Source organism: Hemicordylus capensis, chromosome 1, assembly GCF_027244095.1.
Source record: "Hemicordylus capensis ecotype Gifberg chromosome 1, rHemCap1.1.pri, whole genome shotgun sequence".
Lineage (NCBI taxonomy): Eukaryota > Metazoa > Chordata > Lepidosauria > Squamata > Cordylidae > Hemicordylus > Hemicordylus capensis.
The window spans coordinates 430,218,626-430,242,411 of NC_069657.1; the positions used below are offsets into that span (position 1 = coordinate 430,218,626).

At 45.3% G+C, this 23,786-nt stretch overlaps 1 protein-coding gene across 5 annotated transcripts in view; it reads left to right on the forward strand.

The window, feature by feature from the left end:
- TTC7A (tetratricopeptide repeat domain 7A) overlaps nt 1–23,786 on the forward strand; it is a 291,532-nt gene that overhangs the window by 26,260 nt on the left and 241,486 nt on the right. For 2 of the 5 annotated variants that reach the window (XM_053312732.1, XM_053312747.1), the window contains 5 exons: nt 8,184–8,314; nt 8,604–8,725; nt 15,173–15,251; nt 20,192–20,352; nt 21,125–21,188. In XM_053312732.1, the coding sequence (XP_053168707.1) occupies nt 8,184–8,314; nt 8,604–8,725; nt 15,173–15,251; nt 20,192–20,352; nt 21,125–21,188 (557 nt within the window). Of the gene's footprint in view, nt 1–5,027; nt 5,179–8,183; nt 8,315–8,603; nt 8,726–15,004; nt 15,071–15,172; nt 15,252–20,191; nt 20,353–21,124; nt 21,189–23,786 lie in introns of those variants that run through there. The other 3 variants (XM_053312738.1, XM_053312749.1, XM_053312759.1) reach the window with 3 other exon arrangements.

The window sequence follows — 23,786 nt, forward strand, 5'->3', positions numbered from 1 at the left end:
GTCTTTCCTGTGGGACCACGTTGCCCCCTTCTTAGATCATTTGCCTGAAGAGCGGCAGGACCCTGCGAAAGTTTTTCTGCGTGAATCCACACAGGTCTCTAAACAGGAACTCCACACAATCCATCACCTAACTGAAAGCTCTGCTAAAGTAATGGCAACCTCCATCGCTCTTCGTTGACACGCCTGGCTTCGATCTTCTGGCCTTACGCCCAATGCTAGGTCCAGGGTGGAGGATCTTCCCTTTGATTGTTAATCCCTGTTTGGAGAAAAGACGGATGTCACACTTCAGAAAGTGCAGAAACTTTGTAACATGGCCCGCTCTATGGGATTTCAACAGTCCTCATCTAGGCCTATAAGTCTCAGAAATGGCAGCAACAGCCATACTCCTCCAAACACCATTACTACCAACCGCAGGACAGATCCTTTCGTTCTGCCAGGTACCAGCCATACAGAAAGCGCTCCAACTTCTCCGGCTGCAAGCAGCAGTTATACGCTAAGGGGTCTCAGCCCAAACCAAGAGACTATGACTTGAAGCCCCCTCCCCGTCAGGGCACCAGACTCTCACCCTTTGTCTCCACTTGGGAAAATATCACCACCGACTATTGGGCTCTTACCATCGTGAGGGTCAGTTATGCTATAGAATTTGCTTCCACCCCTCCGTACAACCCCCTGCTCCCCACGCCGGCCACCCCAGCTCTTCTAGCGGAAGTCGACTCTCTACTCACAAAATCTGCAATAGAACTGGTTCACAACCTGCAGTTCTATCGGGTTTCCACTCCCGATACTTCACCGTACCCAAGCCGGATGGCTCCCTCCACCCTATCCTGGATCTCCGGGAACTGAACTCTTATGTCACATACCAGAGGTTTCGTATGGTCACCATTCCCACCATCATCTCCCTCCTGCACAAGAACCAATGGTTCGTTTCAGTAGACCTCAGGGATGCCTACTATCACATCACCATCAGACCCTAGCACCGTCGTTTCCTCCGCTTCCAGATAGCGGACGCCACTTACCAGTTTCGCGCCCTTCCCTTTGGGCTGGCATCCGCTCTGCGGGTGTTCACCAAATGCATGGCTCCAGTGGTGGTGGCCCTGCAACAACAAAACATCCAAATTTTTCCATACCTTGACGACTGGCTTGTGGTAGCCGACAACCCACAATCCCTTCTGAAGGATCTCCACATGGTTATCGACCTCCTTTCCAACCTGGGGCTCCAGGTGAATTACGAAAAGTCAAAGCTGAACCCTTCCAGAACCATAGAATTTTTGGGGATCGTCTTCGACTCCATCCAGTCAAATATCTTCTTACCTCAGCGCAGGATCCAGGCCATCCTCGACTTGTCATCCCACCTTCTCTACCACCCGTGTCAGCCAGCTCGAACGATCCAGTGCCTCTTGGGCCACATGGCTTCCAACACCTGTGTCCTCCCTCACGCTTGTCTGCGTGCCAGGACTCTGCAACATTGGTTCCTCTCCGTGTTCTCCCCACATGAAGACTCCCTCACCCACACCCTTATGCTCCCGCCTCAAGTCCTGCGTTCCCTGCTGTGGTGGACGGACCCTGCCAACCTCAGCGTCTGCTCCCACTTCCAAGCCCCGCATCATGCCCTTCTACTCACTACGGCTGGGGACGGCTGGGGTGCCCACGCCAACAACCACAGCATCCACAGTACTTGGTCTCCGTCCGAGGCCGCTCACCATATCAACTACCTTGGACTGTTGGCCATTTTCAAGGCTCCAAGGGCTTTCCTCCCTCTGACACAGGAATCTCACGTTCTGGTCCAAACGGACAATACTACCGCCAAAGCCTACCTGAACAGCCAGGGCACCTCTTCCAGCTCCCTCCTATTACTAGCCATGGAAATGTGGTTCTGGTGCATTCGCCACAGTGTCCCCCACCCCCCCGGTGGTCCATATTCAGGGACAGAACAACACCACGGCAGACAGATTGAGCAGGACCCAATCAATGTCACATGAATGGCAGCTATATTCCCCCACACTATGCTCCCTCTTCCGCCTCTGGTTTCTCCCAGAAATAGACTTCGCATCAGAGACGAATGCGCAGGGCCACCTGTATTGCTCCAGGTCAGGGATCGGACCCAACTTCCTCGGGGACGCGTTTGTCTTGAACTGGACGGGACATCTAGTCTACGCTTTCCCTCCAATTCCTCTACTTCCTCGAGTCCTTCAGAAAATCTCCCAGGACCAGCTGCACTGCATAGTCATTGCCCCGTGGTGGCCCAGGAGGCCCTGGTTCCTCCGCCTCCTCCACCTCTCCAACCATCAGTACCACCACCTACCACACATCCCTCACCTCCTATCCCTGCAGGGTGGTCGCCTCCTACATCCAGACCTACAGTGTCTCCATCTCACGGCCCGGCACATAGTCCCAACCTGCCCGTAGATCTACAGAGGATAGTCAATGCCTCACGTAAACCTGCTACCGTCGCCTCCTACTCCCATAAATGGACACGCTTTCAGAACTTTCTAAAGGACAGAGACTTCCCCTTACATTCCCTCTCTGTGGAACATGTCTGCTCCTACTTACTCTCCCTCAAGGAGGCCGGTCTCAAGATGCCTTCCTTGCAAGTTAATCTCGCTGCCATAGTGGCTAACTCCCCGCCGTCTACGCCATCGTGGTTCCAACACCCTACAGTCAAACGTTTCCTCAAAGGACTCACTCACCTCTACCCGGACCCTCTGATCATGGCACCTGCATGGGACCTGACTTTAGTCCTCTCCTCTCTCATGCATCCTCCATTTGAACCCATGGCTACAATTTCTTTGGACTTACTTTCCTGCAAAGTAGCCTTTCTCACAGCCATCACTTCTGCCAGGTGGGTCAGTGAACTCAGAGCACTTAGAATTGACCCTCCTTGCCTGGTTTTCCACAAGGAAAAAGTCGTCCTTAGACTGGACATTGCCTTCCTACCAAAAGTGGTCACTTCGTTTCATCGCTCCCAGCCAATCTCTTTACCTATGTTCTTCCCTGAGCCGTTGACTGAGGCCGCATGATGTCTCTACACTCTTGACATTCGCAGGTCGCTTGCCTTCTACGTAGACCAGACCTCCACTGTCCGCACTTCTAACTCTCTCTTCGTACTTCACTCTAGACCCAATAGAGGCAAGCAGGCTTCTACACAAACTATATCCAGATGGGTGGTTCGCACCATCTCTCTAGCTTACCAACTCTCCAGGAAGCCTCTCTCACCCTCCATCAAAGCGCACTCAGCGAGGGCGGTCGCAGCTTCCACTGCCTTTGACAGGTCCATTCATTTGGACATCATCTGCCAGGCGGCTACGTGGGCATCAAAACATTCATTCGTACAACACTACGCCCTAGATGTCCAAGCCAGAAAAGACACTGCATTTGGCAGGGTGGTGTTACAATCCATCTTCACCTGATCCCTCCTCCAGGTGAGCATGACACGGGTGCAGCTTGCTATGCGCCCATTCGTGTAAAGCACAGAGACCACGTCGAAGAACAACAGGTTGCTTACCTGTAACTTGGGTTCTTCTAGTGGTCATCTGTGCTCTTACACACCCACCCTTCCTCCCCTTTTCTAATGTCTTTTCTGCTAGTCTTTCAGATTTGTGGAGTCAAAAGACTGGAGAGGGAAGCCTGCACAGCCGCCTATATACCAAGGGGGCGGGGTTACCTCCAAAAGTTAGATCTCTAGCTTGGAAGCTCCAATGTGGTCTCTGCGCAGGTGCAAAGCCCATTCGTGTAAGAGCACAGATGACCACTAGAAGAACCCAAGTTATAGATAAGCAACCTGTCGAGTGCAGCCTGAAAGCAATGACAGTTTAGGGAGAGGAGAGGACTTGGCATTTGTTTGGGGCTGATGCGATCCAGGGGCCCCACTGATTGAGCAGGGACAGGATCTATTTTCTGGCCACTATCCTTGGTTGAAACTATGGGTACATTGACAGGGGGAATAGATCCACAAGTAACTAATAATATTTTTAATTTCAGTGTAATGTGCTAAAAATTGACTTCGGCCTCTGCATGCCAAGTTGTGGATGGTTCTGGCCCACTAGGGCATTTGAGTCATGCAGCTCTGCACTACACCCTGACCTGGTTCACACAGTTGTTTGAATCTAGGTTTAATGTGGGTTACTGACATTAGTGTGATTGTGTGAACCCATGCCAAAGTGGTATATGAGCTGAGATGAATCTGAAATTCCTGCTTTAGTATTGGTACACACAATTATGATAATGTTGGTAACCCACATTAAACCTAGATTCAAACAATTGTGTGAGCCAGGCCCCTGTGTCAATGTCAGTTAGTAATTCTTTTACTAAATTTAGTCATTTTTCAGTAGGGTACATTTCTGTCTAGTGATGTCTCAGAAATTTATTTATTTTCTATATTTATATATTGCCTTTCTGCCAAAGCACTCAGGGCAGTTTACTTTTTATAATACTGACTTGCACTATTAGAAATCTGTTCGTTTTTCCAACAGTGATCAGAGGGTTTTTTGAATTGTGTTGGAAGGTGGGGAAACAATGGGCCATTTGGGATGATACATCTACTGGCCTGTCTAATGGCATGGGGGAGGAGCATGGGTGCACACATATCCACCCCCCCACCCAATGGGCTGTCCTGCTACCACTAAATGACATGGGGGGTGGTTAATCTGAACTGCTCCTGAGCATACATATTGCATTTAATTTGCATGTTTAGGGGCAGTTTGGATGAATCTCTCCCCCTGTGCAATTAGGCAGCAGTGGGACAGCACATTGTGGGGGAGATGTGCACACCCACTCTCTCCCCCCATGCATTTAGGACTCTTTTCCTCACTGGGCCACTGTTTGTTCAGAGGCTAGATGTGCCGACAGAGGCAGTCAAAGAAGCAGTTGGTGCCAGAGCTGAGGCCTCTTCAGACCCCACCTCCCCAGGTGTTTAATGAACATGTAGGAAAGGAGCGGGGAACACACCTGCAGCTGGCCGCACTCCCAGGCATCTGTGCATTTGACATTTGTCTTCCAGGGTTCCAGTTCTTATGGAAGAGCTGTTTTGGCTCATGGAAGAGTCAACATCTCTCCAAGAAGAGATCTTTGTCCCTTGCAGGCTCTGAAAGCGGAAAGTACAGGTGGTGTTTGCCATGACTGAAGAGCAAGAGTGATATGAAAACCTGCTCACCCTGTGCTTCAGCGCTGAATCTCTTCCTGGTATTTCTTCCCTTGCTCTGTGTCTCTGAATGATCCCCTGGACGCTTTCCAGATTAACCCTTGCCACAGTGACACTATGGATCTGCAAAGTGTGCTTCCGTACTTCCTGTGTTGTGATGCCACAGTCCCTGCGCTGACAGCAAGGAGCCGTTCACATTTCCGATGCCTTACTTCGGATTGTATCTTTGAGATTAAGTCCTACAACGTTGCAATTCCGTTGCAGAAAAACAGCTGTATTTTCCTGTTGTAGGAATTTGAGATTCTGGGGATCGTTTTCAGTACGATCCTACCAGGCCGAAGCATTTTACTGCTGTTCTAGGGTGTAATCTGGAAAGCGCCCTGGTCTTTTTCCCTAACTTTCCTTCTTAGTTCCACATGCATTGATATAGAACACCACGGAAGCCTGGCCAGTGGGCTCACTCCTGCTCGCCCTTCACAAGTTCACTGAATGTGTATTGGTGGTGTGGCTCTGAAAAGGGCTTTTATTTTGGAATGATCTCTCAGACTCTTTGACCACTTGCCTCCTCTTGGCAAAGACAGACTGGAGGGGAGAGAGAACCGGTTACCGTTTCTGTTGCTAAGGTGTAGGGAAAAGACAAATGGGGGCAATGGGAGGAAGGGGGTGCGGAAGTGAAGTGAAAGAGAAACGAACTAGACAGAATGGTCAATGTGCATCACAACTTTTATATGCCCGGCGTGTTTCGGGTTGCTCTTTTTCAAGGGCATCCTTGAAAGAAATGTCACGATGCAGCCTTATTTAGATGTATGTCATGAAGACACTTCGAGGCATTTCCTCTCATTTGTTTCTGCTAATGTCTAAGAGTAAGTGATTCTGCTTCCAAAACATGAGATTCAATTGGTAATGTCCCAGCTATCAGTTTCAACTATTCTAAGATCTATTTCAGTTAGTTCAGGGGTTCGCAACCATGGGTACCCAGGTTCTTGGACTACGGATCCCATCATCCCTAGACACAATGGCTAAAGGATGGGAGTTGTAGTTTAACAACATCCTTGAATTAGTTAATTCGTGAGCCCAATTCAGACATTATGCTATACGGGTGTACAGATGTCTGTACACTCATAATGTGTTTGTGTGAATGAATGAACCTGGGTCCATTATAGAATTGAATCTGGCTCAGGCCCTTCAAATGGCCCTTCAAACAGATAGGAAGTATACTTCTGTACTTGCGTTCAACATTACGTGTGAATGACTGTACCTGTGTACATTGTACACTCGTACGAGTATTGAACATAATGTGTGAATGGGTTACCATCCCCAGGTGGAGTGAGTTTGCAAACCCCCCCCATTGCCCCCATTGTTTAGTATCTTTAGGATCACAAGTTAGCTGTGTTGGGTTGGCAACACTGGACTAGTTGTTGGACTACAACCATTGGGAACTTCTGCTGAGCTTATAAGTGTTCCTTGTCCGCTGTTGGTTGAGGTGAGGACGCCATCATAAGTGGCAGCAGAGGGGGAGAAGAAGGGATAACAGCTCTCTATAGAGCCTCTATGGAGGCTATTTTTACATCTGTGAAGAAGCTCCACCCCCCCGTAACTTACATCGTGTTTCAGGTTTTCCTGGCGGCCATTTTCCTGGTGGCTGTTTAGCTTAAGCCTGCTACAATTTTAAGAATGACCATCTGCAGCCTGACCATCGGATTACTTTCTGTTTTTCACAGTATATGAATCAATTTGATAGGCCTTGACCTGAAAAGCCGCATCCAAATAACTCAAATAATTTCCCATAATTCATTGTCCTTGCGCTAATCTTGGGGAGGGGCAGGAAACTATAACAAACAAACGAAACTTTATTTGTTGGCCATGCCATAACAAATTGTTCTCTGGGCGGCTCACAACTACATCAGAAAAAAAATTCAATACAAACACACAAAACAAGACAAATTATAATGCAAAATAAAAACTACAAAATACAATACAAAACATTTTTAAAGGGTTTTTTTTTTAAAAAAAATCAATTTTAGAAAGCCTGAGTGAACAGATAGGTCTTCACCTGGCCTCTAACAGAACATAATGACGACGCCAGGCGAGCCTTACTGGGGAGAATAGTCGATAGATGGGGTGCTACCACTGAAAAGGCCCTCTCCCTGGTAGCCACCTGCCCTGCCTCATTTGGCAGGGGCACTCGGAGCAGGGCCTCTGAATGTTCCTAAGATCTTAAGTTCCGCGTCGTCGGCATATGGGGCAAGGCGCTCTCTCAGATAACCTCGTCCCCAGCCATTTAAAGCCCTAAAGTTTTAACCAAAGTTTTAACCAAAGTATTTGAATTGGGCCCGGAAACGGACTATACAGAAGCCCCTCCGTCTGACCACTGGGGATCTTGCTCAGTCTCTGCCTTTGTCTGCAGTTTGACTAGGCATTGCCTACAAAATTCAAGCCTATCTGGCCTTAAGCACTAGAAACGTCTTCCCCCAATAATAAAACAAGGCCCTTCAAATGCATGTTGTGATGTTCAGGATATCAGAATGTTGTGATGTTCTGAATTCTTTGCCCAGTGCCAAATTTCTGTGCGTGTGCAGTGTGATTCTAAAAATGCAGAGTACATAGAACCTCCCACAGTGGTATTCATCAAAAGGTAATAGCTATAGTTTCAGGAAGTGGTGGGGAAGGAGATGATACCTTGCGTGGGTACAGCTGAAGCCATGAGCTGAGCAAGCCTGAGCAGCCTGGAAAGTTGCAAGGTGTGGTATGCAACTCTAAAATTTAGAGGGTGGAGTAGAGAAAGCATAATACAATGTATTTAATGTGGGGTGGGTGGGGGGTTTCAATGCATGTAATGCAAACTTGGCTCCCTAGATGCTGTTGGACTACAGCTCCCATCACCCCCTGCCACATTGTGGCAGGGGATGATGGGAGCTGTAGTCCACATCTGGGGACCGACGCTCGTGAACCGCAGCATTAAATCATTACACTAGTTCTTCACTGCCATTTTTCAAGCTTTAAGAAAGTGCTTGGCTTTAAGAAAGTGCTGTTGCTGTCCTTGCAGGCTTGGCTCTAGAACGCGCACCCAATTCCATTGCTTCCCGGGCCCGGCTATCCGAAAGGGAGGAGGAAGTCATGGCTTGCTTTGAAAGAGCATGTGTGATTGCTCAAATGTTCCTACAAGAACTTGAAAAGGTAAATAGAAACCTCCTTGAAATGCCCCTTGGCACTCCCTGAAGGCTGGGAGACAGAAAAGCCTACAAAACTTTGGCAGCTGTTGATGGGTCCTGACCTTTCCTTTGGGAAAATGACCATCAGTAAAGAAATAATCTGGGCAACTCAGTGCAATTTTCAGTTTGCCTCAATCTTGTCTCCTTCTGCAAATCTTAGGCATTTTCTCTGTCCATCCACAAGAAAAAATATTTTAATTGAATTGCTGTTACAATCAATCTATAACAATAACATCTCTTTCCCCCCACACCAGACCTTTGGCAACACACATCCAAGAGGCATAAAAGGTGGCTATGCGTCGTCTTTGGACTTTGAGCTTCCGTACTTCCTGGAAGCAGCTCTGCAGAGTGCATACGTGGCTCACTTAAAAAGGGGGTAGGTAGATGCAATTCGTCTACAATTCTAAACCACTGAAGCTAAATCTGATTTCATATAGCACAGTCCTATGATCTGTTGTGCAACACGGATGGTGGACAGAACTAGGTACCAGACCTTTGAACCAGTGCAGTGTTCAGTGTCGCATCTTTCTGCAAAATAAATAAATAAAACACCACAAAATGTATGCCAGATGCTTACTCAGGAAGGAACTGAGGAAGCTGCCTCACACAGAGTCAGGCCATTGGGCCATTTAGTTCAGTATTGTCTACACTGACTGGCAGCAGCTTTCAGGTAGGAGTCTTTCCCAGATCTGAAGATCTGAAACTGGGACTTCCTGCATGCAAAACAGGTGTTCTACCACTGAGCTATAGCCCCATGCTTGATGGGCCAGGTCCATTTAAACCAGAGGTGGGCAAACAGAGGAGAGCTGGTCGTGTGATAGCAAGCATGACTTGTCCCCTTAGTTAAGCAGGGTCTGCCCTGGTTGCATATGAATGGGAGACTAGAAGTGTGAGCACTGTAAGATATTCCCCTCAGGGGATGGAGCCACTCTGGGAAGAGCAGAAAGTTTCAAGTTCCCTCCCTGGCTTCTCCAAGATAGGGCTGAGAGAGATTCCTGCTTGCAACTTTGGAGAAGCAGTTGCCAGTCAGTGAAGACAATACTGAGCTAGATAGACCAATGGTCTGACTCAGTATATGGCAGCTTCCTATGTTCCTAAACTTGGCCTTCCAGCTGTTGTTGCTACAGCTCCCATCATCCTCAGCCACAAGGAAGAGCACACCCTGACCACACACCCCAGCCCTGAGGAAAGCTCCCGAGATCCATCAGACTCTGAGCAGACAAAGCTTGTCACTGTTCCATCAGTTGGCTCTCAGAGGGGACATGGAGACCCGGTGCCTCCCAGTGGGGTTTCTATCCTACCCCTAGATTCCATCGCCCCTGGAACCCCAGAAGAAAAGGTCATGCCATGCCAGGGCCAAGCGCCAGCTCTGGAGGAGGAATCCTCATTCTGCTGCTTGGGGCCTCCCTCCCAGTGGTGCTTCTTGGGAGGAGGGGGACAATCTGCTTAGGCCCAGCTTTGGATCAGGACCAGTCTGAGATCTAGGAAGGCAGAACTCCTTCCTACTATATGGCCTCTCCATTTGGAATCCTACCTTAGGGTCATAGGTCATAGGATGACATTTCTACTAAGAATTACTCTAGGCTTATTTTTTATTAAATGCAGAGTAGGGCTGATTACTTGAAGCCGTAGGTGAAATTTTAGCCTCTGGCTCCATTGAGGCATGATTCTTTTCTCAGTGGTTGCTAGTGACGAGCACGTTTTCCCCAGCTCTCGAATCAGATCGGCTTGGAAAAGCTGTTCAGTTTCTCTTTGAGCCAATACAAATTTGGATTTGAATCCATTCCACCATCCTCTTGAGCTCCCAATCCCTCACCCCATTGACTTATCACCCAGCTCCCCTTTCGTGTCCTGTCTAACAGGGATTCCCTGAGGTTGTTGACTACAACTCCCAGCATCCACAGCTGCAATGGCCTTTGGCTGGGGATTATGGGAGTTGTAGTCAACAACATCTGGGAATCCCTGTTAGAGGGCACACTGCTCCCCTTCCTTCCTTCTCACCTTGCTTACAGTCTGCACTCCAGTGGTAGTGGCAAGGCCTAGCAAACAGGAGAAAGAAGGAAGGGAAGAAGGTCTAACTCCCTGCCGCCCACTCTGTGCCTGACTTAAAACCCAAGCCTGAGAAGAATTCAGGCACTGTAATGCTTGTTTCATTTTTGAGGTGAGCATTTACAAGCCCCCCAGACTTGGTCGTATGAGTCTTTACAGCATTACTAGTTGTAGGAATGAGAATGTTTTGAATTTGGGTTTTCCGTAGAAAAGGCTTAAACAGATTGGGTTGGATGTGTTTCTTTTTCTGCCACAAGGGGGCACAAGGAGAATTCTTAATAACCCATGTCTCAAAATTTTTGAAAGGAGAGGAGGATGGGCCCTCTTTGAATTGGTATGAGAGGGTTAGTTTCTGTTTCCAGAAGGCGAATGATAGGGAGAAATACAGTTGTTTTTTATGTTAAGAGTGGCAAAGTATGTTGAATTCCTAGATGGACAAAACAAAACATTACAGGCCATGATGTAATTTTCAGGTGATCTGCAGTAAATAGTGTGTAACTTGCACATTTTTAATTCTGATTAGCAGAGCTTTTAGCATTTGGTCATGCAGATGAGCTGACAGTATAAAGCATGTAAACAAAGTTCTTCAGTTGTGTGCTTTCACCTGGTTCTAGCCCAGTTGTCACTAGAAGGTAGCAACTGCCTTCTGAACTCGGTGACACAGGATGGGTTCCTGTGGGCCCTACCCATTCCTCAACGACTGCAGCATCAAGTGGTGCCTAAAGCTGTAATGAGACACTATTGTGCTGTACATGCATATAGGTGTCTGAACACATGTTCATGTTTTTGTGTGAATGACTGGGCGCACATTCACTTTAAAAGTGAACCTGAGAAATGCAGTGTACAGATAGGAAGCATACTACTGTAGCTGTGCTCAGCATAACATGTGAATAACTGCACATGCGTACAGGACTGTATCAGTGTTCCCTCTAATCGGGGTACAGTGTAAGCACATACAAACCAGTGTTTCCTCTAACAGGGATTCCCAGATGTTTTTGACTACAATTCCCATAATGGCCAAGTAAAGGAAATTGCAGCTGGGGTAGCTGGGAGTTGTAGTCAACAACATCTGGGAATCCCTGTTAGAGGAAACACTGGTCTGTATGTGCCTACACTGTACCCAGATTGTAGGTGCTTTGAACATAATGAGGCTGTTCACACCAGCAGCCCTACCCAGGCCTAGGCAACCCTACCTGGGTAGGGCTGCTTGTGTGAAGTGTCAGGATCGAGGCCGATCCCGGTGCTGGCTCCCCGAGTTGCCCGGGAATATACCCCCAACCTTTTATTTGGGTCAAAGGGCGCAAGCACACCCTTTTACCCAGGTATGGGGTCACGTGAATGCATGCAGCCCAAGCATACACAGAGCCGGGTGCCTAGAGCGCTTGACTCACAGCGGAAATAACTCAATACACTGCACTCGTTGTGTGGTGCATTGTGGGATATCTGGAGGCCAGGATGCATTTTCTGAGCCTCCAGAATGCTATTCAGCTTGCGGCAGCACCAGCCATGTGGGCTTGCGAACGGCATGGCTAGGACTGCCGCTGGATCGCTGGGGGTGGGGGGGGGGGGAAGGTGCTTTCCTGCCTTCCCCTTCGCCCTCGGGGAGCGGAGAGCTGGTCTTGTGGTAGCAAGCATGACTTGTCCCCTTAGCTAAGCAGGGTCTGCCCTGGTTGCATATGAATGGGAGACTTGATGTGTGAGCACTGCAAGATATTCCCCTCAGGGGATGGAGCCGCTCTGGGAAGAGCAGAAGGTTCCAAGTTCCCTCCCTGGTTTCTCCAAGATAGGGCTGAGAGAGATTCCTGCCTGCAGCCTTGGAGAAGCCGCTGCCAGTCTGTGAAGACAATACTGAGCTAGATAGACCAATGGTCTGACTCGGAATATGGCAGCTTCCTATCTTTCTATGCTCCTCCCTCCCCAGCCCAACAGAAGGTGGTGTGAACAACCTTATTGTGCAAATAGGGCTTAAATGGCCCTTTTGCCCCAGATGCGTGCCGCCCCCACCCCAAGCCTTTTCTCCTACAAGAGCCTGACTGAATTCTGTGGTCGTTGTCTGAGGCTCTTCTCTTATTTCCCTTGCATTCTGAAAGGAGGCAGTTGCTGAGACAGCCTTTTTGGTTGTAGTACCCTGCAAAGGTATCTGCTCAGCCACTGTGGGATATGGGATGCTGGACTCTATAGGCCTTGGCCTCATCCAGCAGGGCTCTTCTTATATTAGCTCTCATTAACTGGGCAAAGGGGCATATTTTAAAGAGGGGACACTCTTCTATTTAGGGCGGGGAGAACCAGTGTCCCTATTCAGCCCTGCACAGTGTCTCTCTAGTGGCTGTTGCTGGTTTTTCCTTTGCATTATTTTAGATTGTGGGCCCTTTGGGGAAAGGGAGCTATAGTCTCATATCTTTTGCTGTCATGCAGACCAGCTTTGAGAACCTTTCTGCTGAAAAGCAATTAGGTCTAACAAGAAATAATAATCCACTGGTATCAAAGCTGATGTTTACCAGGCTTCCCAGCATGCAGTCTAACCAGGTTTTAATTGGATGATATTTGCTGGTAATGCTGACTGTTTGTAAAAACAAAAACAATTGAAAAAATTATAAAACTACAATCAGAGGGGGGAAAGCCAAAACATTACAAATCAGCATAAACAATAAATAACCTATCACGACAGAATACAGCACCCAGACCAGGGACTACTGGCTAACACAGAGATTAAATTGCTTCTGAGTACTCCTATTGAAATTAAATAATCTTTTAGAATAACACCTGACCTGAGTTGTACTCTTGAGGAACTTAGTTTGGATGTCAGCCATGTATTCAAAAATAAAAATGCAACAAAAATAACAAGAAGACAATAATAACAACAATGTTTGTGTGTGTGTGTGTGTGTACACACATAACTTAAATTGCTTAAATGTACTGCTGGTTTTCATCACTTTGCCTGGATTTTACTGTTTCTGCCAGGTTTTTATCCCCACCCCCATATTGTTTTTAATAACTGTTGTGAACTGTCCTGAGAATTTTGTTAAAACTGAAGTGTAGCATTAAAAATGTAAATAAACATTTGTTTCGTACACATGAAAAATGCCTGAGCTTAGGTTTTTAAGAGGGCAGTCATTTTTCATGGCTATTAGGGCTGACATCAGGGGTCATTTTCCACAGATACACATAAGATCAAAAGAACAGCCCTGCTGGATCAGGCTCAAGGCCTATCTAGTCCAGCATACTGTTACACACAGTGGCCCACCAGATACCACTGGAAGCCACAGGCACGAGTTGAGGGCATGCCCTCTCTCCTGCTGTTACTCTCCTGCAACTGGAATTCAGAGGCATCTTGCCTCTGAGGCTAGAGGTAGTCTATAGCCACCAAACTAGTAGCCATTGATAGACCTCTCCTCTATATCTTAGAGGATAGACCTCTCCTCTAAGCCCCTTTTAAAGCCACCCAAGGTGGCCATCACCACATCCTGAGGCAGGGAATTCCATAGATTAATTATGTGCTATGTGAAGAAGTACTTCCTTTTGTCAGTCCTAAATTTCCCAATCTTCAGTTTCATGGGATGACCCCTGATACTTGTGTTGTGAGAAACTTCTCTCTGTCCTCCATGCATAATTTTATACACCTCTATCATATCTCCCTGTAGTCACCTCTTTTCCAAACTAAAAAGCACCAGATGCTATAGCTTTGCCTCATAAGGAAGGCGGTTCAGGCCCCTGATAATCTCGGTTGCCCTCTTCTGCTCCTTTCCCAGGTCTATAATGTCCTCCTTAAGATACAGTGACTCTGCTTAGCCAATCAGAGTCAATCATTGGCTCTGTTTGGCCAATCCCAGCTCACCTAGCCTTATAAAGCTTTTACCTGTGAGTGGGCCCATCAGTTTGACCAGCTCTTTGCTATGAGTTGCAGTAGGTGGCTTCTCTTGCCTTATCCTCCTTTACCCTGTGGGACAGTCTTTTCTGGAACTTAACCTTTGGCCTGGCCCTGATTTGGTCTTTCCTGTTGGTCCCTCAGACCCTGACATCCAGCCTTTTAAGACTATGCCCTGGTCTTGGTACCCAACTCGCAAGAGCAGACCCCTGTCTAGGCCTGGCATTTCCTCATCCCCCAATTTTATATGTAAACAGGGCAGACATATGATTGCTCCCATCACATCTAATTTGGCCTTCAGTCACTGCTCTGAGTAGGTGCAGTCGCTCTGAATAGGCACTGTGTTTTTTTAATTTAAGAAACAGAACCCTCATTGCCATAGCCAGAGCCACAAGCATAATGAAATGAAGATGTGAACCTACTAAACTGGAGAAGTGTGTGAGAATTTTGAACACATTCCGTGGCATGTTTTGTGGGATGTTGTTTTCTCTGAAATAAACAAAACCAGCCTATGTGGCTTCAGTTTTCCACATTAACAAAATTGGCCTCAAATATAGCTTTAACTCAAGGAAAAGAAGGCAAGAGCATTGCACAGTGTGTGATCTTACAAACCAAGCACAAAGAGAGAAGATACAGGCATTTACCAAAGCTTTGAAAATATGATCCATAAAAAGCTTCCAGATGTCCCCTGTGTTCATCAGAGAACTTCTCATAGGCCACCATCTGGGATGAGGCACAGGAGAATCTCTGCTTTGAAGGCCTCCATCACTTGCTTCATTACCATTAGCCCCACCTGAGCATAACTGGGTATTTATATATCAGATATTTCCTTCCTTCCTTCTCATAGTGTTTAGTTCATGATCAGATCAGTCTTGCTTTTACATATCTTGCTTTCCCCCTTATCCATAGCAACATTGTTAAAGGAATAAGAAACCTCCGAGAATTATTACGGACGATGGAAACGAAAGGTACCCAGAGCTTCAGAATGGTAAGGCTAAATGGTGGGAAGGTACAGTTCCCCTTTTGGGAAAGGGGAAAGAAGTTGTTGCGGTTCTTGGGTGTATATTTCTTTTTCATTTTGCATCTTTGCCTTGGAGTATGAGTGTGGCCTTGTTTGTTATGAGGAGGAGTAAAAAAAATAATCTTGCAGTTCTGGTTAATAAGGAGTCAAATGGAATTTAATTCAGCGGGGGAAACAATTCATAGCAGCATTTGGAATTAGAGACGTACATATTTTTGTAGATTTGTTTGTTGTGGAGTTTTTCTTTCAGAAGTAAAATTTGTGGCAGAAAATCTTTCTTTATTACTGGCACCTCTCAGTCTATTGTAAGCTCATTTCCTTCAGTTTTGTCTCTATGTAGTGATTAAAGTACGTTATCTGTGGAAACACAGAATATGAAAATAGATGTAGTGATGAAGTGAAATCTGATAAAGGAGGGTTTGAAGAGTGGATTTTAAGGATGTCTCCTGATACATTTTGGATCGGAACAAATCCCTTCGGAGTTTGATCTCATCCAAAATGGATCCAGGAACTATTCCCCATGTTGTCTCTTTCCCCCAAACTTATTGAAGTGGATTGAGGATTGGAGTGTCATCTTAAATTCAGAGTCCTTTTCCTTTTGGGTAAATATAGGTAAAAGCTGTTGTTTAACCTCTATTTTTAAGGAGATCGTCTTAAATTAGAAGTAGTCTTCTATTCAGGTAAATATAGTAGTTCCTGGAATGCCTAGACTACTTAGGAGTAGTCTTCTATTCAGGTAAATACAGTAGTTTCTAGCATGCCTAGATGCTGTCTATACTTACAGCATCTAGGGTCTGTAGTTTGTACCTTGTGCTCTCCCAGCCATCTCACCTTGGTAAATTTGGAAAAGGGATGACAGCAATGGTTCTTTGCAGGCACAGAAGGCTTCTAGGCTTCTGATTTTTAACAGGAGCACAGTGGAACCTAGAGATCTCACTGATCTGAAATTGATCTGACAATCAGATTAATTTCAGATATTCAGCGGTCATCCAAATTAATCTGTTTTAAATAACCCCATTCTGAGTTAGGTACAGTGCGAGTAGGAATCTACAAATAAATGCAGAATGTAGCTTCCTAGAAATTGCAACTTCCAATTAAAAAAATAAATTTCTAGTCTTTATGGCAAAGATATATTTAAATGTGTGTGTTTGTGGTGTGTGGTAAAATATCCAGAGCCAGCAGGCTTCAGTGTCCTGAGCAGTTCCCTTTCCCTCCAGTATTGCTTGCACAACCAGAATGCGCCGATTATATATGAAACTGTTGGATCAGGCCCAAGGTCCATCTATTCCAGCATCCTGTTTCACATAGTGGCCCAATTATACTCACATTTATATTTTGCCTTTCATTCATGGTGGAACTCAAAGTGGTTACACGAGATTGCTAGGTGGTCTCCCATCACAGTTTAGATCTGCTTAGCTTCAGCAGCTGGCTGTATCAAATATTTTCATTCAATATCCCATCAGGACCCATATAAGGGAAATGATGCACATGTGCTTAATTTGCATACCGCATACAGGTTGCAGATTTCAGTTTTTGCTTGGTGCAGTCTTATTATTTTTAGTACATACGTTTCACACCGATATCTGAGAGCCAGACAATAATGATGGGGTGACTTCTTTCAGTTCTATGATTTTATTACTTTGAGAGACTGGATAATGTAGTTATACATTAAAGACTTCTGTACGCACTCTGGCCCCAGTTTTCATCAGGACCATGGTGCAAGGGGAAAGGATTCAGTACCTCTTCCCCATGGGCCATCATAGGATCATAGGAAGCTGCCATATACTGAGTCAGACCATTGGTCTATCTAGCTCAGTATTGTCATCACAGACTGGCAGCGGCTTCTCCAAGGTTGCAGGCAGGAATCTCTCTCAGCCCTATCTTAGAGATGCTGCCAAGGAGAGAACTTGGAACCTTCTGCTCTTCCCAGAGCGGCCCCATCCCCTGAGGGGGATAGATACGTAAGCTACCATAGTAAGCTACCAGTATATGGTAGCTTACTATGTTCTATGTCTCTAACATAGGGAGGCATTAAGGGGCGTGACCAAACAGCATGGAAGATGTGGTTTATGCTAAGGGGCGTAGCCCAAATGCTTGGTACGCATGGCATACAGTTCTGACTGCAAACATGCCATAAATGGAAAGCAGGAAATAAAATGCATGTAGAATACATTATTATCTGCTAACTGAACAAAAGAGGCACCTTTTTAATGTGGTGATTCTCTTTATTGAGCAGGGGGAGAGCAACTGGCCGTATCCACTTTATGTTTGTTTTTTAGATTGTGAGCCCTTTGGGATCAGAGAGCCATTTTATTTATTTATTTTTATTTCTCTATTGTAAACCGCTTTGGGAACTCTTGTTGTAAAACAGTTTATACATATTTTCTGTGTCATATTCGTCATATTGTTCCACAGCTACCAATTCTTATTCAAAAGATTACTGCCTGAGCCCACAATCCACTATTACCCATGGTGAATACTAGATTCCACCCACTATATGCTGCCTTAATGTTATGCATCCAGTCACATGCAGGTGCACTGGGGACACAATACATCCACCCACTCACATGGAGCTTTAATTTCTAGAGACTCTGGGGCGGAACCCTAAAGGATGAAAACTCTAGAAACTTGCATGAAAAAACTATAGAAGGCATCCCAGGAGGCAAAAACAAAGACAGAATAGGGACCGTGATTTTCCATGGGAAAGATTCCAGAAAATAGGGTCAGTTGGAGCCTATCCTTGAGTCTGATTGCACTGAAAATGTCAGCTTTATACAAGCTGAGGACCAAGTAAAAGGCCACGTGTATGCATTGTGCTATATAAATAAATAATGAATGAATGATATTTAAGACAAACTTTTTGAGATCAGCTGCTTTGATCACTGCTGGGAGCTAGACTGTAGTCCCAAAAGTGAGAGACTAGTGGATGAGACTGGGCAGTGACAGATGGAAGTGGAGAAATGGTCAAGTTGAATTTGGCCATTGTTTCTGAATTACTGGGCTGCCTTGAATGGTGAAGCTCTGATTTCTAGTTTTGTTTTGTTTTTTAAATCAGAGTGAACATTAATGACACACACATGCTTTCCAGATATCAGGATCAACATGACAAGGCATTAAATTAAATTAATTTGGAATGCTGGATGGCAATGTGTGAGTGTGTTTTTTGTGGCCAAAAAAACAAAAAAAATATTCCAAGCAGAATAATGCTTTCCTCCCCTTTCTTTTTCTTTTTTCTTTTTTTGCCCAAGGCTGTTATAATATAAATCAAAGACTTGGGCTGTTCTAATTTGTCTGGTTTTATTCATAACAAAAGTGAACTAATTGATACTGCTGACATACTCTGCTATAAAGTGGGGTGGGGAACTCCATGGACTCAAAGGATGTAGAGCCTTGTCTTCTGGGAGTTTTATTTTCAGTCAAATCATGTAGTCCCAGTTCTGCATACAACTGCAGATATTACTGTGTTGACTTTGTGGACAGACCTTTTTGTTAAACTCCATTATAATTTATTCTTCTACTGCAGGTGTTCTCAAGCGGTGGGAAGTCCTGTTTGTTTGAGAGAGTCAAATCCAATGCAAGGAGAGTCAAATCCAACTTTGAGAGAGTCAAATCCAATGCAAGGAGAAATGATTCAACTCATTTTAGGAATAGGAATGGAGAGTCAAATCCAACTTTGAGAGAGTCAAATCCAATGCAAGGAGAAATGATTCAACTCATTTTAGGAATAGGAATGCATATGCTTCAACTCTGTCCCCATTTACTAGAGACAGCCCCTATTTTCTGGAATCTGTTCCTGGTAAATCACTGTCTCTGTTTAGTCCTTGTTTTCAGCTTTTGGGGATGCCGTGATCCATTCTTTTCAAGTGAGTTGACAGAGTTGTCCTTCTTCAGGATTCAGCTCCATCCCCAGAGTCCCTAGAAATTCAGTCTCCAAGTGGGCAGGTGGATGGATCATGCCTCTGGTGCACCTGCATGTAAATGGGTGCACAAGACTATGGCACGAAGCAGTGCACAGCATTCGGCCCCAGCAGTGTGTCCCTCCACTGGCTGTTGCTAGTGTCTTCCTGGTTGGTTGGTTTTTCAAGATTGTGAACCCTTTGGGACAGAGGGCCATCTTCTTCTTGTTCATTTCCTATATAAACTGTGTTGAGAACTTTCACTCTGCCACCACTCTTGCGAGCAGTGGGAAACAAGTGACTAGAGACCCAGAGAAATGAGTAGCCATTCAGAACACAAAAGCACCAGCCTTTCTAAACGGGAGTGTTTTGTGCACACTACTAGCATGCTTTCAAAGGCCTTGAGGGCTACAGACGTGTTGGAAAATGAAGCATTGCTAAGTATTGTTTTGTTTTGGTGCCAGGTAACATATACTGCATGGGTGGAGTCTTGGAATGCTACTCCCTCTGAATATTGGCATTCTGGATATTAGCAGGGCAATGCCCATGGCAGCACACAGAAAATAACTATGAAATCACTGGCTGTGGTTTTCTCCCAAGTGGGAATAATACCACAAGGTTCTCTGTGTTGTGGAGGTTGTACAGGTGATATACACATATAGAGTAAGTGGGAATTGCTTCATGGATTCCACTTCCAAATTTTTTGCTGCTGCTCAGTCATACTAAGTATCACTCGTACATTTTGGACGTGCTTGGAACACAAGAATGAGAGCCATAAACTGAGGAAACTCTCTTCTGGCTGTGCCTCCGCTAACTAATATATCTGTGACAACTGACAAAGCAAGGTAGGTGTGACAGCTCTGACTGAGTTAAAAAAGCAATCCAGTAAGTCCTAATGTATCATTTGTATTGCCTCGTAGCATGATGTGGAATTCTTGAGCTTGAGGATGAAAGTATCTTTCTAAACATTTAAAATTTGTTTTCCCCATGTTCTTTTTCATTTTTCTCCAGACAGCAGGAAAACAACTGGCAGAACTGCTCCTACACTCCTTGAGTGAAGAGTGTTACTGGAGTCCCTTATCTGACCCCCTTCCTGAATTTATGAATAAAGAGGATAATTCTTCCATTTGCACTACTCTGCGTCGAAAACTGCAGCTACATACTGGAGATAAGTGCGTACTCTTCCTTATTTTGGTTATTGAATCCAGGAGCAAAAACAAGTGATTAAGGTTCCTTATATGCTGCCTAATGCCAACTATTGCATGCCAGTTGCAAGTCCTTCTCTCCAGCCATTGGCTGAGATGCTGTGATGTCATGGAATTCTGAAGGGAATTCTGAAGGGAAGGAGTCCTGCACAGATTTTTTTCCCTACCTAGTGTAGCTGGAAGATCCATTTGACTGTTGGAAAAACTTCATAGAGGACCCAGAAGCAGAAAAGGCTGTGTGTTACTGGTGAAGTCTGAAGTGGGAGGGCTGTGTGGATGAGTGTTATAGAATAAAGAGGCAGTGGGGGTGGGCTGAAAGTGAGGGGGTAACTGAGTTTCAGATATTATGTCAAAATAACAACCAGATTTTTGTCTCTGGGTCTCTATGGGCTTGTATCATTTGTTTATTTTACTTTACTTTTGTATTTCTAATAAAAATTCAGGCTGCAAAAACCTAACTCCACATCGGGAGTTCTTAGTTCCATTTTGCCCATGGGAGAAATTACTTCATGAGTAGAGAGCATCTGACCAATCAGCTGCTTTACTAAACTGAGTTTCCTCCTAGGAGATACTCTGTTGCTTTTAGTCATCCCAGTCTGAAGAGACTATTATATAACCAATTAATCATGCATGAGACGTTTCAAGTTACTAGTCCTGTGGTGGTGTTAACAAAGAGTGTCTCATGAGCCAATTCCTAAAGGTTGCTTACATTTTCTTTAAAAGTGTGTTTGTCTTTCAGCCTCTACAGCCCTCAAGACAACGTTGAAGAGGCTCTTCTTCTTCTCATGATCAGTGAATCCATGGTAAGCCAAATAGGAATAGTTGTAAACAGTGGCTAACAATAAACAGGATTATACCTGACGTGTGGCAGGGCTTCTAGATGTCTTTTGTAAGTTGCAAACTAGCTTCACACACACAGCATCTTGCCTCTCTAGCTGGAAATAAAGCCGTTGTCTTTAATGGAGGGAAAGCTGTTCTGTTCTGAAGCATCACTTTGTCATTACTGATGAAGCAAATATTCAGTGAATGGTCTGAGCAATGTAATGGCAAGTTATGACTCACCCTTAGGGTAGCTTAGGGAGAGTATCATTTGTCTGTCTGTTTGTTTGTGAAAGAGTTTTTAATGAGAAAACACTATTTTCTTTTCTTCTCTATGTTGTTTGAAAGCAGCTCAGAATTTGCTTAGAGTAGACTGGCCTGTAGGCAACACATCTCAAGGGAGCAGAAGAACTTCATAGTGACCTTGCAAAGAATTTTCTAGTATTTCAATTTTAGTCACTAAAAAGTGAGCATCAGAATAGTATATGTGCGTGTGGACACATGTGAGTGTGAATGATATGGGACTGTTTAGGAGCAGCCTTAATTGGAAGGCTGACAACCATGTGACTAGATGTGACGTGGGGAGGTGTGATCAGATCTCTCAATGTCTTTTCTTTTATTCTGGGCTGCTCCTAGAAGTGGGATTTGGATAAAGCCTGCGGCTCTGCAGGAGAGGGGATTTAACCTTGTGACTCCCCTTCCTCCCCCATGTCGTTTAAATCACCTCCCAAGCTGCTGTTAGCTGTCAGGGATGGGGGAAAGACAGGTACCCATATTGTACCTGGTATTTTGTCTGCTCTGTGGCTAATAGTAGCTTTAGGGGGTTGTTTTAATCCAGGGAAACAGCGCAGGGAGGAAAGGGTTAACCCAATCTTCCCCAGTGCTATGACCTCTCTCTAGATTGCAACCCACCCCATATATATTCTCCTTATTTGGAAAGGCCATAAGGCCCACCATATATGCAATTGTCTTGCAACTTTCAGCCAAATTCCTTTCTGATGATGATGATCTTCTTTTTCTGAAGGGTAAAGGGTTTAGACATCAGCAACTTGGAATTATGAAACTCTTATGATCATAACAATGTATATGGAACATAGGAACATAGAAAGCTGCCATATACAGAGTCAGACCATTGGTCTATCTAGCTCAGTATTGTCTTCACAGACTGGCAGCGGCTTCTCCAAGCTTGCAGGCAGGAATCTCTCTCAGCCCTATCTTGGAGAAGCCAGGGCGGGAACTTGGAACCTTCTGCTCTTCCCAGATTGGCTCCATCCTTTAAGGGGAATGTCTTGCAGTGCTCACACATCAAGTCTCCCATTCATATGCAACCAGGGTGGACCCTGCTTAGCTAAGGGGACAAGTCATGCTTGCTACCACAAGACCAGCTCTCCTCTGGGGCTTCCCATTGTCAGCAAATAGGCACCAATCAGGTTCACAGCTGCTTAAGCCAGAGTTTGACGATTCCCAGACTAGGATAGTCAGAGTTGGAATTATCACATAACAATAATTTGTCCTAGGCAGCCATGTCCCAGACCCCTGCTAACTTGGCAAAGAGGCACCTTTTAATGTGGTGATTCTCTCTATTTAGTAGGGGGAAAGTAACTGGCCCTATTCACCCCCAGCACAGTACCTCCAGTGACTGTTGCTGGTGTCTATCTTGTGTTTCTTTTTAGATTGTGAGCCCTTTGGGGACAGGGATCCATCTTATTTATGTATTATTTCTCTGTGTAAACTGCCCTGAGCCATATTTGGAAGGGCGGTATAGAAATTGAATAAATAATAAATAATGATAATGTTTCTATTCTAAGTATGTTGCTTGTAAAGGGGATAAAGATAAGCCCATGCACTTCCCCCTCCCCCCAATAATCTCCATGACTAAGTTCAGTAATTTTGTCTAGTGTCTATTGTCTGGCGCCTAATTTTTTAAGATGACTCCTAAATCCAAAGAAAAATGGCCAAGGCCTGGTTAAGATCAATAGTGATTCAGTATTGTGAGCCCTTAGATCATTCACTTGTAAATGACCCATAATTTTGCTGCAGATGCAATGGGAGGAAGTGTCAGAAATATACAGTAGGCCTTGCCTCCCTGCTGTTTTTTGGTTTCCAGTTCTCTTGATGATGCTCTTTTGTTTTTCCTGCTTTCTTTATGTCTCTGGTCCTCAGAATTACGATGTAAGAGAGATTAGATAAAAAAAACTATTCTGCTTTTTCAAAACTTTTGTGACAGACTCCTGCCCCAAAGGGCTTACAGTCTAGAAACAGACAGAAGGAAGACAACAGAGGAAGGAGAGGGAAATGGAAACAGAGTAAACAGGGGAAGGATTGGATACACAGTGATTTCCACAGCACATAATTATGCCCAGTTACAGGAGGGTATGAAGGCTAGGAAGTAGTGACAAAGGCTTCCCAGAAAATCAAAGGGTGTGCTGCTGCCTATGTTTCAGGGACCTGGGGTTCCTTGGCAACTTCTGAGGGGTTCCTCAATGAGAAGATTAATCATTGTAGTGATAGGCCTGAGGGAGGTCTCAATTAGAGTAACTGCTTGGAAGGTGGGCCTCTCCAAATAAGGAAGATTCTCCTTA